Here is a 19,331-nt window from a genome sequence, read left to right on the forward strand (position 1 = left end):
CAACCATTGCTATTGTTCAAGATCCAATGACGCTCTCTTCCTTTTGACATTTATTCTCCTTCCAGCGATCAGCTTGAAAAATTAATTCTAATATAACAATTCCCTACAGCTTTACACACAAATTTTCCCTCTACGCAATATTCCTCTCAAGCCTTGCACCAGAAGCCATATTCATGTTTCTTTTGAAGATGTTTGCTTTCCAATTGCATGCTACTTGCTGCTGGGTTTTTGATTTTCCCCTTCATTGCTGCTTGCGGTTTCTCTTCTCCTTGACTTCGAGCGTACCTGTCTTCTTAACTTTCTTCGAAATTTTTTTTGACAGCACACAGAATTATCGTTAGCAGAGACAGTGCTCCTTGTTGGAAACATAAGTTGACTCATTTATTGTCTTATAAGTTGTCTCATATGATAACCCTCAGAATATGACAGCACTGCTTGCAAACTGTTGATGAAAATCTTTCACTATCTGGATCTCGTAATACGTATTTCTGAACCAAAAGATCCCAAACTTGACTTTTTTCATTTATAATTTAGTTTTAATTAACGGCTACAAAAGATGCAGCGAATAAGTAAAAAAAATGACTACATCCAGATTTTTTGTATTCGAGTGAAACAGCTTGAAGAGAAAGGGCAAAACGTCTAAGCATTAATGAAGTTCAACTAATTTTATGCAGGATATATTTCTTTATATTCTTGGTCTATTGTACAAGAGCACTCATAGTTCGCCATTTTTGAGCAGCAGTATTTTCGTATTGGATAACGTATGAAGGTAAATTTGGCTGATCTATTTTTTGCGATGAAAGCATTCAAGAAAGTGAAAAACAGACTTCCAAAAAGATTGCAATATCTATTATTTGAACGACACAATATTGTCTAATTGTCTATAGAAATTTTTCATCGAAAGATAGAATAATTTGAAGACAAATTTCCAAAAATGCAAGCCAATTTGAAAAAACATGCAAGCCTTTTTATGTGTTTAAATGTTCAAGTTACAACTTTCTATACATTTCAACTGCTTTACTACACACTTAAAACTGGCTTCTTGTCTTTAATTCTAGCTTTAAAATAAAGATTTCTCTTTCTTTCTTGGAATTTGTTTTGTCGTCTTTGTTGCTCGGTCTTTGTTTTTAAAAGTACAATACGAAATCATTTGAAATATACTTAAGTAGCTTATGTATATTTTAAATTATAAATAGCATTTTATATAACCGACTTTCCTTTCCAAGTCCAATGCAATGACAGATAGGAAATTTATCGCATGTTTTAATGAATTGAATCAACTGTACGTGCCAATAAACTCTATATTTTGTAGTACTAACGAAGCCTTCTCAGAATTTTCAATCCTTCCTTTCTCAGTACGCTGTTCTTCCAGAAAAAAATAAGACAGTTTATCGTTGAATTCATGACGTTAAACGAACTTATCCAAATGCTAGGAAAGAGGAGGCGTGAATCCTTAGATGGCATGTCCAAGACGAATGTTGTCAACACATATATAAGGGAAGGGATTGCTCCAAAAGCAAGATGGCAAACAACAGCGATTACGCACGTGGAGACTTTCTTTAAACTGTTAAATTGACTGTTAATTTGTTTAAAAGATGGTTTTGCCACGTCACGCAATGTATTTCTCAAACGTTCTTCTTTGGCATGCGCAATACGATACAATTTGAAGTTGAATAGTGATATCAGAAAAGAATAGACACAAAGATAAACTATGAGAATAAGCCTCACCGAATTTTCATGTTCGGACACGAAAAAAGCTAAAATAACGAAAAGCGTACCGAAGAAAATCGTCAAAACTAAAGACGACGACTTTTCACTTCCGTTTGGTGGAAAAAAGGAAAAACCACGGCTAGAAACCTTTCAATATTGAGGGCTAGCAAAGAAACCGTCGAGAAGCCAAAAAATACCATACCCAGTTTTATCCGTGCTATCTCCAAATTTTCTTTATTATCGCTTTTCAAAAGATAGGCTACCGTCGAAAGTGTGATTAACGTATGTGAAACACTCACGTTTGCCAAGTCGAAGCATGCTAAAACCAAGATGGTAAAATAACAAAGCTTCTTTCGTAAATTTGAACAACGCCAGATGCAAATAACAACGACCGAGTTTAATATAATGCCAGAAACCAATAATGAAATATTTACAATGCACAAAATAACCCCGTTCCATAAATTCCTCTCAGAATTCATTTGTTTGACCAGAATGAAGTGGTTTTTACCGGAAATTTGATGAATCGAGAAATTCTTTGAAGTTACGACACAAACAGAAAACGTCCATTCCACTGATCTGCAATATATGCCGTCACTCTTATACAGATAATTTTTAATTAAATTTCATTTATTGTTCACACAATAGCACTTGTTTTCAGCCAATAAAAAATTGCCGTACATTCAAAATTGCCTAATGATTGCATGGATAAGATGATTACATACGATAGCCTAAATAATCTATACCTAAATAAGCTATCAACTTTTGTAAGTCTCACAACCTGTAGTAAAATTTTATATTTTTGGTGTAGCTAATCTGTTGTACTACAATATGATCTTATCACCAAATCTACCTGCGTCAACTCATCATCATCTTTGAACGTTGCTTATGTTGGTACCGATCGACGTGATGACATCATTGACATGTTCCTTGCCATCTGTTCATGCTATAGCCTGTCATATTGTGCGATGTTTTTTTACACATATGTTAGCCAAAACGATGTGCATCAAAGACGTGATAATTAACAAATAGATGAAGATTTAACCGTTAACGTGCAAATCGCACAAATGACGCACAAATGACGTGCCCGTGTATCTATAACTGTATAGACAACGGTTCAATGTTATCTATTTGTTTTATATAATAAAATCTCATCTGAGGGAAATTTGGTGGGGACAAGTAGCAAGGCTTCACGTGCCGTCCCTGATTTCGACTGATTGCTACAACACGCGTAACAAAACGCGAAAAGATATGATGATGATGATGATGATATAATAAAATGAAAAAAATTCCCAAATTAAACCGTCAAACAGTTTGTTTTCTTTGTCCCCCAACACTTGGAACATTAAAAAGTCTTGATTTTGCAAATATCACGCTTACGTGATCTATGGGATTAAAGAAATGCTATTGGCTAGCTTAATCACGTGATAAAATGGGATTGGCTAACAAAATAAACATGCAAAGGCTGATCAATGTTGTTGAAATTTTGTTATCGAAGACGAAGTACAAATCAGTGCTTGGAAACCTGGTTTTGCTTTTCTTTTCCTCAAATACATCCACTGCTTCAACTACGCATTCTTAATTTCTTTATTTGTCCATTCAGGGATAAATTCAAGTAAATATTTAAACAAGAAATTTTCTGTGACGTCAATTCCGTTCGTCTGTCCTCTTATAGATCATAGCTCTTGACCAATGAAATTGCTTAAATTCTTCTGGTTATTATATAATTTCTTTTATTAAACTCATCAACTCTTGGAATACTTATTTCTATGATTTATGGTTAAGTATGTTTTATGACTAAATACTGAATGAAATGATCTTAATGTTTTTGTATATAATTCATTTGTTTCTTAATTTCGCGCGTATTTTTAAAAATTTGGCTCTCTTTGCCATTGAGTCAATTATACTTTATCATGCATTGTTGACTGCATAGCATCTAAGCAAATTGATGTTTCTTGGCGAGATATTTCTCGTAGCCCACATTGTCCAGACCTCTCTGATTTTGGCGATATCTATTGAAGCTTGAATTAGATTTTAAATAATCCATTCATGGCTGCTCCACTGTGTATAGAGATTTATAAATTTCCATTCCCATAATTCCATATGTCCTCATAAATATTTTGAAATAATTTCATAGTCTTGACTCTACTGCAGGATTATCGTTCCCCATGCATGAAGGTTTGTCGTTGGTCTCGTGGTTTCTCCTGTGTCCCAGCCGCTCTGTTAAAACTTGTTTGTGAGTTTCTGGTAGAAATAGCACTAGGATACTGCTGACCAGGAGTAACGTGCCTGCTATGATGTAAGGCACCACAATTGATGTCTTCATACCCTAAAATGATAACGTAAATTTGCACTTGTCACTAGCCTGTTTTTTTGACGATTTTTTTTACATATATATGTGAAAGCGAAAGGATGCTTCATTAATTTTTAACATGATGTCCAATGACTAATGAGTGATTTCCTTGGCTTGTACAAATGGAAATTTTTTACGACATTAAAGCAAACGAAACAAACCAGGAGAAATTAAACTCTCATACTTTGTGCTCGAGTGATGTCCACTAAAGCAAGATTAAAACTTTTTATTTTCTGTTAAATCAATATAAACAAAAATATACATTATCTTACAAGAAAGAATAACTGCGGGGCAGCCATTGCACCAAGACGAGACCAAAACATAGCAACACCGAAACCAATATTCCTATAAGGAAGTGCAAAAAATCATAAAACATGCCTTGATTTCTCGTTTTCTTGATTTCTTTTAAAACTCATTTTTTCATGCTGCGTCTTAAGATTTTAATAAATCTGCCTTGCACGACAATGTTTGTCTTACTGTATTTCATGCATGTGTATTTTTATAAGAACATTTATATAAATGTACAAAAAATAGTTATAGAACTACATTAGAGACCAATGATTTTCAACTACTCCATAAATCACATAAAGTACACATACGTCATAGCGCAAAAAAAAACCATTTAAAATCAGAGTGCCTTGCGCAACGATCTTGCTAGAATGGTAATGTACTGTTATTAATCATCTTGCGAAGATAGCAATGTACTAAGTACATTATTCGTGTTTTTATTGAAGTAATGGAGGCTATCATTTATTGCTCATGTCGTTAAAATAACATTGTATGTTATAAAGTAAATGGTTTGAACCCGGGAGTATCGTTACATGTTTGTAAATGTAGATCGCCCAGGTTGGTATAGTCCTGAGAAGGACTGTTTATGTTGTTGACTAGTCAACAATAACATAAACACTCCTTCTTAGGACTATACCAACCTGGACGATTTACATTTACAAAAATGTATGTTATAAAGTTCATATGCAATAACCCCCCCCCCTTTTCAAAACATATTTTCAAACTTTAGAGCACTACTACTCTCTAGAAGAACTTTGAAACATAAGTGAACCCTAGGAGCCACGTATAAGTAAGTAAATTTTGTCGCCAAAGTTGGTTCCTATTTGAAACTTTTTCCGCCGCCATCTTGAACTTGTGACGTAGATAGTTTTAACAGTATATTACAATCAACGTTTTAATTGAGTACGCCTCCTGGCTCCCCCTTCCAGCACGCCACTGGTAAGTTTTTCGCAATGTACGCTTTTAAATTTGAATCTGATTATTTGCATTACTTTGACCATGTTGTTAGAATGGTAACGCACTGCATGTCACTGTTTGAAACATTATTGAAATGATAATGTAGGCGGTCATTGTTGATGTTTTTGGAACAGAAAATGTATTATAACGTTGTCTATCGTGTTAGAATGGCAATGTACCATTATTTTCACGTAAAATACCATAGTAACGATACTCGTTTAATCAATTACCTCAGTATGGTTGGATAAACTTCTGCCGTGTACAATACCATAATAACGATACAAGTGAGTGAAAAACTTTTTCCTCCAAGTGCTGCTATTGTTCGAATCAAATCCACATTTCTAGAATCTGTAGAAAATACTTCATCTTAAACTATTACTGTGTCATATAATGTACATGCATCGAATTAAAAAGCATTTCTATATTTTAAATTTATTGTAAAGAGCTTCTTGATTTTTATTGCGCCTTTTGGAGATATATGTCTTCACATATTCTATACAGTTGATGCAAGAATAATTCAAATTTAACTCATTCCGCTATTTCTACTTTAAACGTGTTTAAATATAAACAGTTTACCAAACCATGATCACCATTTTTAGTAAACTAAATACTATGCAAGGGAAAGCGCGTTAATAAGTTTCTTAAAAAACGATGAAAAATCCTCAAATTCTCACAAATGCAGAAAATTTGAAATATTATAAATACAAACAAACATTTTCTTATTTGTCTTAATTGCTCCTCAAATATTTCACAAAATATTGCTGCATGTTAGAAAATTAACTTAGCCAGCTGTTTTTCCCGAGTACGTTCTATATGCATAAAATAAATATCTTAAGTACAATACCTAAGTAAATAAATCTATAAATAAAAAAAATATCAAATATCAAATGAAGCTCATGTTTTCTACATTTTATTCTGTCTGCTCAGGCAACAAGCACTCTATCCACACGCTTTGTTTGCGCTAGGCTCAGCTCTCCCGCAAAGATCTTCTCAAGTAAGAAAATATATAGAAATGCTTCATCTCAAATGTTTTTGTATATGAGTACAATTCACGAAATTTCGATGTTAGATCACAACAGGACGCACTAAAACTACACTATATTCACTAAAACTACAATATAGCAAGATTTAACAAATAGATAACATTTAACCGTTTCCTATACAGTTATAGATACACGGGTATGACGTCATTTGTGATAAGAATGAAAAAAGTGGCAACGAGCCGCCGGGGCGAAATAAACAAGTTTGAAAACTGAGTTTTCTCTACCTTCACTGCTTAACTAGCTCTTCCTCTAGTCTTCATCTGCCCATTCAGGGTTAAATTGATATTAAAATTTAAATAATTTCGCCGTTTGTTTGCAATTTAAAAACAGGAAATTTCTGTGACGTCATTTCCATGCGTGTGTCGTCTTATAGATCATAGCTCTCGTCCAATGAAATCACTTTAACTCATCTAGTTATTAAATGTATGTTTACGATATCTTCTATCACTAAAAAACATTATAAATTACCTGCATTTAAGCCAGCGATCACTGCACATGTTGCTAAAGCGATAGCAGACAACTGTAACATTAAAACAATGGTTTTCGTCGTCCATACCTTCATTAAAAATTTGCAGAATTATTATATGAACGCAAAAATAACATTGAAAATAAATAAATTTAGAATACAAGAATCGTACATTAATGAACTTTTTAAAATAGCCACAATTTTTTCGAAAATACTCTGGCCAACTAAATGGAGTTGTATTTTAATTCTAAAAGTATATTATCAATAATATACTGTTTAAGATATTTCTTGACTGTGATTGGTTAATTGCAGTGCAGTTCATCTATAATTGCTCTGTGAAAATGTGCAATTGCGGTGTAAATACTGATTGGCTAAGCAAACTTTTTTCAATTAAAAAAAAAACAAACTTGGCAATAGTTGTAAGAAACAAAGATTTCCACAATTGCAATTGTTTCAAATTCAAGAATTACAAAAAAATGCAAGGAATAAAAATAAAAGAGCGAGTACTGTTTTTGGGTGAATGTTTTTATAAGTTAGGCCGCGTAACGAGACTTTTGAAACAAGAGAGAATAACAAAGCGAGACAGAGTTATAAAGAGTACAGTCAAGAAATATCTTAAAGTACATTATTATTAAATAATAATATAGCTTCTCGAGCAACTTCGGCAAAATATGCACTTGCGAGTTTTTTTAAAGACTACAAATTCCGTAATTGCACTGAAACTATTCTTTACAAACCAATAAGGATGCTATGTTTATCATAGCTATTGTTTGAGCTTTCTATTAAATTAGTGACTTTCATTTTTTACATTCATGAAATGAGTACATCACTAAGTAAACAAACTAACCTTGGAAGAGTCCACAAAAGAGATGAAATTACCGTGCAGTCGATGATTTCACCAATAATAAAGTTTAGATATTTGTTACCAAACAAAAACGATATATTGAATGATAATCCATAAAATGTGGTTGTAGCACTCAAGCTATATATAAAATAAAAATTAACGTATTACTGTTTTTCATTGTTTTAATGCAGTTTTTGTTTTGTCAAAATATTCTATGCTCATTTTTCCATGATTGCTTGTGACTAGATTTTATATGGCAATCAATTTAGCTTTGCTAGTTTCGCGGTGACGTGGTTTCCAGTAACACAGTGCTGCACCCATGTGGTCCTTAAATATACAACTAAAATAATATTCGGAAGACATTCTTCAGGTAAATCAATAAATGAAGCCAATTTTTACTCTCAGACACAAGTTTTTCGCATCTTAGCTTAGCTGATGTAATGAAAATTCTTTTGACTGCTTGTGGAAAGATTGAGATTGTTTAGCTTAAAATTTTGATGTAGTTAGCTTTCAATATTCATATCTACTGAACTGCTGAATGTCAACTGGAGTCATAGCTTTATAGAAACGTTTAATCTAACTGGTTTATTGTCTTGTTGTACATGAATATGAGATGTATAGATTTCAAAAAGAACACTTACAATGCCATTGTTAAAATCATAGATAACTTTCGCAATGAGGGTGCTCGATAAATGTCAAAAATACTGCCTGTATTTCTCGTCTTTACACCATTTAAAGCAATTTGTGATTGATCCTTCGCTTTTTCAAACTTCTCTTTTGGAAAATCTAGTTTATTTGCTTGAGTTATTCGACGGACAACTTTTTCAGCTTTCTCAAAATGACCATGCAACATGTACCAACGAATTGACTCAGGTATAAAACTAAAAAGTAAAAGAACCTCAGTATTATGAATGCATTTTTGTTATTGTTTATTCTGAAAATTATTTTGTGGCAGAAAAAGGACAGCTATTTTCTGGCAGACAATTCTGTAAATGAAAAACAGATAATAATGCGAGTCGGAGAAAGGACTCTTGAAATGAGAGTTTTTATCCCTACAATACAGTCTCAAGGCACCAAAGAATGAAAGAAATGCTTTTTCTGCTCAAATAATGTAACAAAGCAAAAATATTTTATAAATTTTTTGGTCTTCATCGAGAAATAGTAGACTTCTATCTTTTTTAGTAACTACAATCATCTCCCTGTAAGAAGTTTTCCATCCTTTATTTCTACATAATGACCTTATGCACGCTTGCCATGCAAGGGCTCACTTTCATTTCACTCAATCAGCATGCTCGTTGCATAATTTAGTTTTAAAACAGCATGTTTAGACAAACATATCAAAATATTCAATCTTCTTATATCGTGAAACTCAGTCTTCCTTCAAGCGTTGCAGGTTTTCAGCTTTACGTAATGCCAGTAGTGTAAACATCTTGCTGATTTACTTCCGCTATGTAAACTCAGAAGATTACCTTTTTTATTTCCTTGTAAATTGTTCTTATTGTTCTCACAATCAATGAAAAACAAAATACTTTCATAGCTGAAGTAAAAGGTTGAACTGGCTACGCTATTGCGTACAACTACAATATTACATTTTTGTTTAGATGTAATAATCATATAATAATTGTTTGAATGTAATAATAACATACCACACAGAAAACATCTGTATGAAACAGACAACAGATAACGACAATTGTACGTATCTCCAATCTCTGATGAGGTATACAAACAATCCAAAAAACAACGCACCAATGCTACCAGATAGACCACACAAAGCACCAATATAGCCGCGATAACTTGTTGAAAACATCTCCATTACTAGTATAACACTAGAGCTGTGAAGACCCTGGTTAAAACTACAACTTTTATTATCTCAACATGAATTAAAACAAAGCAAATGTAAACATGCAATAAAAACTACTTATAGCAATGGGGTAGCTAGCAGTCGTGCTCGTTGTGCTCAGCATGACTAAAGATATCCTTCAAAACTATACAATTGTTACTGTTCTACAACACGTTAGTTGCCTAGCAACGTACTTCAACCAAGACTTATTCCACGCATGAAATCATTTTCACTAAGTAAAATGTGTTACACTAAAAATTTTTCTTAAAATGATTATTCAAAAACTTCTGCGCATGCTCAAATGAGACGCTTTACATTATATGATCTTGGTAATTTGGAAGTATATGATTACACTCCCAAGTATATTTTATCAGTTATAGACTTTTCAAGACTTTATTCAAGACGATTTTCTCAGAATATTTATCACCCTGGCTTCTGCAAGGCTACCGAAACAGATATATCATCAGTTATTTGTATAATGAAGCCTAAGTGCGCTCCGAAATCTTGCAAGCAAAACATCTATCAAATTAAACGACTCTATGGTGAACGGAAAGGCCAAATCAAATTTTTGTACCTGCATAGTAAGACCAAGAAAAAATCTGAAGACAGCAAAAGCAATGTAGCTTCTAAAGAAGAAAATAGCCATGTTGAGGATTCCTGCGGCAAGTAAAGTGGAAGCTATGACAGGTTTTCTGCCAAACTTGTCGGCAATAACACCAAAGATGAGGCCACCCAACGTAACGCCAGTGAAGTAAATTGTTGTAGATAAGTCCACTTTATATGAGTCATCACACACTAGATCAAACTAATTGAAACAGAACAAGCATTAATAAAATTCAACGTCGATGATTTCAACGATTTATACCTCTTTGAGGGCGAGCATAAAGGTAGTGGGATGTAAAGTTGAAATCTTTAGGATGTATACAAATCTCTATTTGGAAGACCTTAACGTTAGACAGCAAGTTTGCAGAGCAATTTAAATGAGATTAATGATTTTCTCTTAGGCGTTCTCTTATTAGTACAGGCTTTTTACGATAGAAAATCTATTACAATCAACAGTTTCACCACTATATTTGCACAGCATGAGTAAAAAATGGGTTAACTACTGCAATATTGTGTTATTAAATTACTATACTTTTGACAGAGGTCAAAAAGGTTCCTTTTCGTTAGAAATTGCTATTGTCTGGCTTCATCATGCTAAGTATATGTTCAATAAGAATGTGTCTAGCATCACCCAAAATATTTTGAAAATTTTTAATATTTTGGCAACGTAATTTACCATTCCAAAAAGTTGTCTTGCATTTTTTGGAGCTCAAAATTCGTGATTATTTGCTTGACCGTCACACTAAAATAACTGGGGTCAAAACCCAGATCTGACGTCACATTGGGAACACGCTTTAAGACAGCCCTGTATTTTACAGATAGTCTCCTCAAAAGCACAGCTATATGTCGCATTGCACATTCATGTGTTATATGTGTATGGCATCTTTTGTTGATGATATTCAAAAACATCTAACTTTCAACGAAATAAACGAGAGAATTCTTATCGTGACGTCAAAAACATCATTAGTTACCAGCTTTTTTTTTACTGGATCTCAAGAAAGAGAGAATGGACAGTTTTTCAAATTTGAGTGGCATAAATCTTGAAAGGTCATTTCGATGCAAAAGATTTTTAAAGTACCTTGAACTATCTAAATGGCACAAATGCAATTATATGACATAGACACTGTAACGTTTCTTCTTTACTCTATGTTGTGGTCATTAACAGCAGTTTTTTACAAAGAGAGTGGTTGAAAACTAACCTCAGAGATAATTGTTCTCTCATTTTCTTTCATAATGTAACTCCAGCCATTTTTACAAGGTATTCTGTTCGTGCTATTTCTAGCCTCAAACATATGACACCTGTCTAATTCTTCATCTTTATTTTTAGCGGCAAGTGGTATGAAGTCGCTTACATTTTGACCAATATCAAGCTTACAATGATGTTTTGTCTTTGCGCCATAAAATATCATAGAAAAATGTGTTGATGAAATTATCGTTAAATTCACACTTATCAGGGCGAAAATAAATATTTGATATCTGCCTGGATTGCCGATCGCCAGTATTAAATCCTCCATAATTGCTAAACGCTTTGTTCGACCTGTCAAACGTCGTGTAAGTTATATCACAATATAAAGAATGAACAAGAGGAAGATTTACTGTCGAACTAAATACTTTACACCATATTTAATTATAAAATATATTTGCATTATGTTAATCACATGAGTAATATGATACGCCTCATATAAACATTTTTAATGGAGGGGCATTGAACAATTTTTGCGGTTCGCTTTCGTATTTTTCTCGTATGTACTAAATAAGAACTTTCCTGAATGACGTTTTAATCCTTTCGATACTTTTTGTCTTTATTCTCAATAATTCGAGCGAAAACAGTTTGCTAATCGCTAGCAAATCTCGGACAAGATTCCGTCATTTTATTTTTTTGTTTACAATGTTACATAAAAAACTACATCATGCACCAAAAATAATTTCAATAGTTGGTGGGTGGCGAAATATTGAGAAATATCTTCAGGCTATTAGCCAATCACAATGGAGATTGTCACTTCATTGTATAATACTATTTAATATTCGTATATGGATGTCATAAACTCTAAAAAACAACAGTCTTTTATATGAATAGTACCAGAACAGTTTTACTTTTACTAATAAAACAAGATTTCATATTAAGAGACACACAAAATATTAGCAACGCGAAAGGAAAATGTATAAGGATAAACATAAATCCATTGTAATATTTCTTGTGACCAGTCCTTTCAGATGCACACATATATTATTACGCATGTGATCTACATAATGGCAACAATTAGCTACATTTTTTTTTACCACAATTATTGCTGAGCTGGTTAGTACGTGATTGAAGCGAATGAGCATAATAGAAATTCGTATTTTCTAGCAAAAGCTTGTTTACATTTGTTTTTATTTCCCTTTTAAAGTCAAGTTGTTTTTACCATGAGATAAAGTTTTCTCTCGCAACAGTTCATGTAATTGCAGAAAAAACCCGTTAATTCGTATTTTATAATCAGAAGAGAAAAAGTCTTAAACGTAGTTAAAAGTGTAAAATTAATCTTCAGATTTTAATCAAATCATTGGAATCAATGGTGGATCTTGTGTTATAGTCAAAATGAACTATAGGCTGCAATATAGTAACAAAAAATTCTAAATAATAAATTTTACCAATCGGCTTGCCCGAATAAAAACGATATACATTGTATTTGCAGCATTTTTATGCAATTTTACTCATAATTTTCAAGCCAAAGTGTTACAGAATGAGGATGAAACCAGTTGCGTACGAGAATCGTTAATTGGTGGGCACATATTCATACATCCATGTTCTGCCGCATTAAGCTCCTTTGAAATCCATTGTTTTCAACGGATTAAGACATGCATATATGAATTTGTGCCCCCCAATGAACGATTCTCGTATGCCACTGGATGAAACTCAAATGGTTTTCCAAATTCACAATTTCAAATAATTATCACAACAATAAAAATGTTTTATAATTGAAGAATGCGTGTCCACCAAGATGCATTGCGCTTTTATCACAACGTGGCGGCCATTTTGTTGTTCAAGAAAATGGCGGATTTTGTTATTGTAGTCTTGCAACTTAGACAAACAATAATAGTTAATGTGAAAGAGAGTTTGTAATTAATGTCTTTTTTGCGAACTTTTCTTATGAATTAGACGGCGTAGCGATGAAATTGATTTCATTGCGCTGCAAGCTCAAAAATTCATGCTGTAAACATAAACAAAAGTGTGCAATGTATCTTAGTTGTCACACATTCTTTCATTAAAAAACAAGATCTCATTACAAATACATAATTATCATGCTAATACCTACGGTGGCCGGTACGGGTCACCAGAAAAATAATTTAAAAAACATAACAAACAATAAGAAAACATTACTCAAAATCATAATATTTCAAGAATACACATTTCAAAATACTCGCTACACATTTCAAAATACTCACTACACATTACAAAATACTCACTACACATTTCAAAATACTCACTACACATTTCAAAATACTACACATTTCAAAATTCTCACATTTCAAAATACACATTTCAAAATACACATTTCAAAATACTCACTACACATTTCAAAATACTACACATTTCAAAATACTCACTACACATTTCAAAATTCTCTACACATTTCAAAATACTCACTACACATTTCAAAATATTCACTACACATTTCAAAATTCTCGCTACACATTTCAAAATACTCGCTACACATTTCAAAATACCCCGCTACACATTTCAAAATACTCACTACACATTCGTCCCAGTCTTACCCTCGTCTGGCCTGCCCACGGTCGTAATTAGTTTCCATCTACGAAATTGACGTGATGGCAGAAAGCTAATATAAATATACGCTTCCGAAATTACTAATAGTTCAGTACGCGTAAGGATATTTTGATGCTTCTCGTAGATATTTCTCGTAGCCCACATTGTCCAGACCTCTCTGATTTTGGCGATATCTATTGAAGCTTGAATTAGATTTTAAATAATCCATTCATGGCTGCTCCACTGGGTATAGAGATTTATAAATTTCCATTCCCATAAGTCCATATGTCCTCATAAATATTTTGAAATAATTTCATAGTCTTGACTCTATTGCAGGATTATCGTTCCCCATGCATGAAGGTTTGTCGTTGGTCTCGTGGTTTCTCCTGTGTCCCAGCCGCTCTGTTAAAACTTGTTTGTGAGTTTCTGTTAGAAATAGCACTAGGATACTGCTGACCAGGAGTAACGTGCCTGCTATGATGTAAGGCACCACAATTGATGTCTTCATACCCTAAAATGATAACGTAAATTTGCACTTGTCACTAGCCTGTTTTTTTGAGGATTTTTTTACATATATATGTGAAAGCGAAAGGATGCTTTATTAATTTTTAACATGATGTCCAATGACTAATGAGTGATTTCCTTGGCTTGTACAAATGGAAATTTTTTACCACATTAAAGCAAACGAAACAAACCAGGAGAAATTAAACTCTCATACTTTGTGCTCGAGTGATGTCCACTAAAGCAAGATTAAAACTTTTTATTTTCTGTTAAATCAATGTAAACAAAAATATACTATATCTTACAAATAAGAATAACTGCGGGGCAGCCATTGCACCAAGACGAGACCAAAACATAGCAACACCGAAACCAATATTCCTATAGGGAAGTGCAAAAAATCATAAAACATGCCTTGATTTCTCGTTTTCTCGATTCTTTTAAAACTATTTTTTTCATGCTGCGTCTTAAGATTTTAATAAATCTGCCTTGCACGACAATGTTTGTCTTACTGTATTTCATGCATGTGTATTTTTATAAGAAAATTCATATAAATGTACAAAAAATAGTTATAGAACTACATTAGAGATCAATGATTTTCAATTACTCCATAAATCACATAAAGTACACATAAATCATAACGCAAAAAAACATCATTTAAAATCATAGTGCCTTGCGCAAGGATCTTGCTATAATAGCAATGTACTGTTATTAATCATCTTGCCAAGATAGCAATGTACTAAGTACATTATTCGTGTTTTTATATAAGTAATGGAGACTATCATTATTGCTCATGTCCTTAAAATAACAATGTATGTTATAAAGTTCATATGCAATAGCCCCCCCCCTTTTCAAAACATATTTTCAAACTTTAGAGCACTACTACTCTCTAGAAGAACTTTGAAACATAAATGAACCCTAGGAGTCACGTATAAGTAAGTCAATTTTGTCGCCAAAGTTGGTTCCTATTTGCAAACTTTTTCCACCGAGATCTTGAACTTGTGACGTAGATAGTTTTAACATTAAATTACAATCAACGTTTTTATTGAGCACGCCTCCAGGCTCCCCCTGCCAGCACGCTATTGGTAAGTTTTTCGCAATGTACGCTTTTAAATTTGTATCTGATTACTTGCATTACTTTGACCATGTTGTTTGAATGGTAACGCACTGCATGTCATTGTTTAATTTATTGAAATGATAATGTAGGCGGTCATTTTTGATGTTTTTGGAACAGAAAATATATTATAACGTTGTCTATCGTGTTAGAATGGCAATGTACCATTATTTTCATGTAAAATACCATAATAACGATAATAGTTTAATCAATTACCTCATTATGGTTGGATAAACTTCTGCCGTGTACAATACCATAATAATGATACAAGTGAGTGAAAAACCTTTTCCTCCAAGTGCTGCTATTGTTCGAATCAAATCCACATTTCTAGAATCTGTAGAAAATACTTCATCTTAAACTATTACTGTGTCATATAATGTGCATGCATCGAATTAAAAAGCATTTCTATATTTTAAATTTATTGTAAAGAGCTTCTTGATTTTTATTGCGCCTTTTGAAGATATTAATTGTCTTCAAATATTCTATACAGTTGATCCAAGAATAATTCAAATTTAACTCATTCCGCTATTTCTACTTTAAATGTGTTTAAATATAAACAGTTTACCAAACCATGATCACGATTTTTAGTAAACTAAATACTATGCAAGGGAAAGCGCGTTAATAAGTTTCTTAAAAAACGATGGAAAATCCTCAAATTCTCACAAATGCAGAAAATTTGAAATATTATAAATACAAACAAACAATTTTTTATTTGTCTTAATTGATCCTCAAATATTTCACAAAATATTGCTGCATGTTAGAAAATTAATTCAGCCAGCTGTTTTTCCCGAGTACGTTCTATATGCATAAAATAAATATCTCAAGTACAATACCTAAGTAAATAAATCTATAAATAAAAAAAATATCAAATGAAGCTCATGTTTTCTACATTTTATTCTGTCTGCTCAGGCAACAAGCACTCTATCCACACGATTTTGTTTGCGCTAGGCTCAGCTCTCCCGCAAAGATCTTCTCAAGTAAGAAAATATATAGAAATGCTTCATCTCAAATGTTTTTGTATATGAGTAACAATTCACGAAATTTCGATGTTAGATCACAACAGGACGCACTAAAACTACACTATATTCACTAAAACTACAATATAGCAAGATTTAACAAATAGATAACATTTAACCGTTGCCTATACAGTTATAGATACACGGGTATGACGTCATTTGTGATAAGAATGAAAAAAGTGGCCACGAGCCGCCGGGGCGAAAAAAACAAGTTTGAAAACTGAGTTTTCTCTACCTTCACTACTTAACTAGCTCTTCCTCTAGTCTTCATCTGCACATTCAGGGATAAATTGATATAAAAATTTAAATAATTTCGCCGTTTGTTTGCAATTTAAAATCAAGAAATTTCTGTGACGTCATTTCCATGCGTGTGTCGTCTTATAGATCATAGCTCTCGTCCAATAAAATCACTTAAACTCATCTAGTTATTAAATGTATGTTTACGATATCTTCTATCACTAAAAAACATTATAAATTACCTGCATTTAAGCCAGCGATCACTGCACATGTTGCTAAAGCGATAGCAGACAACTGTAACATTAAAAACAATGGTTTTCGTCGTCCAAACCTTTGTTAAAAATTTGCAGAATTATTATATGAACGCAAAAATAACATTGAAAATAAATAAATTTAGAATACAAGAATCGTACATTAATGAACTTTTAGAATAGCCACAATTTTTCGAAAATACTCTGGCCAACTAAATGGAGTTGTATTTTAATTCTAAAAGTATATTATCAATAATATACTGTTTAAGATATTTCTTGACTGTGATTGGTTAATTGCAGTGCAGTTCATCTATAATTGCTCTGTGAAAATGTGCAATTGCGGTGTAAATACTGATTGGCTAAGCAAACTTTTTTCAATTAAAAAAAAAACAAACTTGGCAATAGTTGTAAAAAACAAAGATTTCCACAATTGCAATTGTTCCAAATTCAAGAATTACAAAAAAAATTTGCAAGGAATAAAAACAAAAGAGCGAGTACTATTTTTTGGGTGAATGTTTTTATAAGTTAGGCCGCGTAACGAGACTTTTTGAAACAAGAGAGAATAACAAAGCGAGACAGAGTTATAAAGAGTACAGTCAAGAAATATCTTAAAGTACATTATTATTAAATAATAATATAGCTTCTCGAGCAACTTCGGCAAAATATGCACTTGCGAGTTTTTTTAAAGACTACAAATTCCGTAATTGCACTGAAACTATTCTTTACAAACCAATAAGGATGCTATGTTTATCATAGCTATTGTTTGAGCTTTCTATTAAATTAGTGACTTTCATTTTTTACATTCATGAAATGAGTACATCACTAAGTAAACAAACTAACCTTGGAAGAGTCCACAAAGAGATGAAATTACCGTGCAGTCGATGATTTCACCAATAATAAAGTTTAGATATTTGTTACCAAACAAAAACGATATATTGAATGATAATCCATAAAATGTGGTTGTAGCACTCAAGCTATATATAAAATAAAAATTAACGTATTACTGTTTCTCATTGTTTTAATGCAGTTTTTGTTTTGTCAAAATATTCTATGCTCATTTTTCCATGATTGCTTGTGACTAGATTTTATATGGCAATCAATTTAGCTTTGCTAGTTTCGCGGTGACGTGGTTTCCAGTAACACAGTGCTGCACCCATGTGGTCCTTAAATATACAACTAAAATAATATTCGGAAGACATTCTTCAGGTAAATCAATAAATGAAGCCAATTTTTACTCTCAGACACAAGTTTTCGCATCTTAGCTTAGCTGATGTAATGAAAATTTTTTGACTGCTTGTGGAAAGATTGAGATTGTTTAGCTTAAAATTTTGATGTAGTTAGCTTTCAATATTCATATCTACTGAACTGCTGAATGTCAACTGGAGTCATAGCTTTATAGAAACGTTTAATCTAACTGGTTTATTGTCTTGTTGTACATTAATATGAGATGTATAGATTTCAAAAAGAACACTTACAATGCCATTGTTAAAATCATAGATAACTTTCGCAATGAGGGTGCTCGATAAATGTCAAAAATACTGCCTGTATTTCTCGTCTTTACACCATTTAAAGCAATTTGTGATTGATCCTTCGCTTTTTCAAACGCCTCTTTTGGAAAATCTAGTTTATTTGCTTGAGTTATTCGACGGACAACTTTTTCAGCTTTTTCAAAATGACCATGCAACATGTACCAACGAATTGACTCAGGTATAAAACTAAAAAGTAAAAGAACCTCAGTATTATGAATGCATTTTTGTGGCAGAAAAAGGACAGCTATTTTCTGGCAGACAATTCTGTAAATGAAAAACAGATAATAATGCGAGTCGGAGAAAGGACTCTTGAAATGAGAGTTTTTTATGCCTACAATACAGTCTCAAGGCACCAAAGAATGAAAGAAATGTTTTTTTTCTGCTCAAATAATGTAACAAAGCAAAAATATTTTATAAATTTGGTCTTCATCGAGGAATAGTAGACTTCTATCTTTTTTAGTAACTACAATCATCTCCCTGTAAGAAGTTTTCCATCCTTTATTTCTACATAATGACATTTCTACGTTTCACTCAATCAGCATGCTCGTTGCATAATTTAATTTCAAAACAGCATGTTTAGACAAGCATATAAAATTAATCAATCTCCTGAATCGTGAAACTCGCTCTTCGTTCAAACGTTGCAGGTTTTCAGCTTTACGTAATGCCAGTAGTGTAAACATCTTGCAGATTTACTTCCGCTATGTAAACTCAGAAGATTACCTTTTTTATTTCCTTGTAAATGTATTGTTCTCACAATCAATGAAAAACAAAATATTTTCATAGCTGAAGTAAAAGGTTGAACTGGCTACGCTATTGCGTACAACTACAATATTACAT

The 19,331-nt window shown here is 32.6% G+C and overlaps 1 protein-coding gene across 1 annotated transcript; it reads right to left on the bottom strand.

Annotated features, from left to right (window-relative positions):
• Window positions 1-3,331: 3,331 nt before the first annotated feature.
• LOC124454174 (solute carrier family 22 member 8-like) lies at window positions 3,332-11,709 on the bottom strand. Its single transcript, XM_047004981.1, is given in 10 exon segments — window positions 3,332-4,036; window positions 4,333-4,405; window positions 5,536-5,653; window positions 6,817-6,874; window positions 6,877-6,904; window positions 7,662-7,796; window positions 8,300-8,539; window positions 9,305-9,501; window positions 10,073-10,303; window positions 11,301-11,709. Coding segments are annotated over 10 exon segments (1,593 nt in total). The 5' UTR covers window positions 11,616-11,709; the 3' UTR covers window positions 3,332-3,838.
• Window positions 11,710-19,331: the final 7,622 nt, after the last annotated feature.

The sequence above is a fragment of the Xenia sp. Carnegie-2017 genome, unplaced genomic scaffold (assembly GCF_021976095.1).
Source record: "Xenia sp. Carnegie-2017 unplaced genomic scaffold, XeniaSp_v1 HiC_scaffold_3, whole genome shotgun sequence".
Taxonomy (NCBI): Eukaryota; Metazoa; Cnidaria; class Anthozoa; order Malacalcyonacea; family Xeniidae; genus Xenia; species Xenia sp. Carnegie-2017.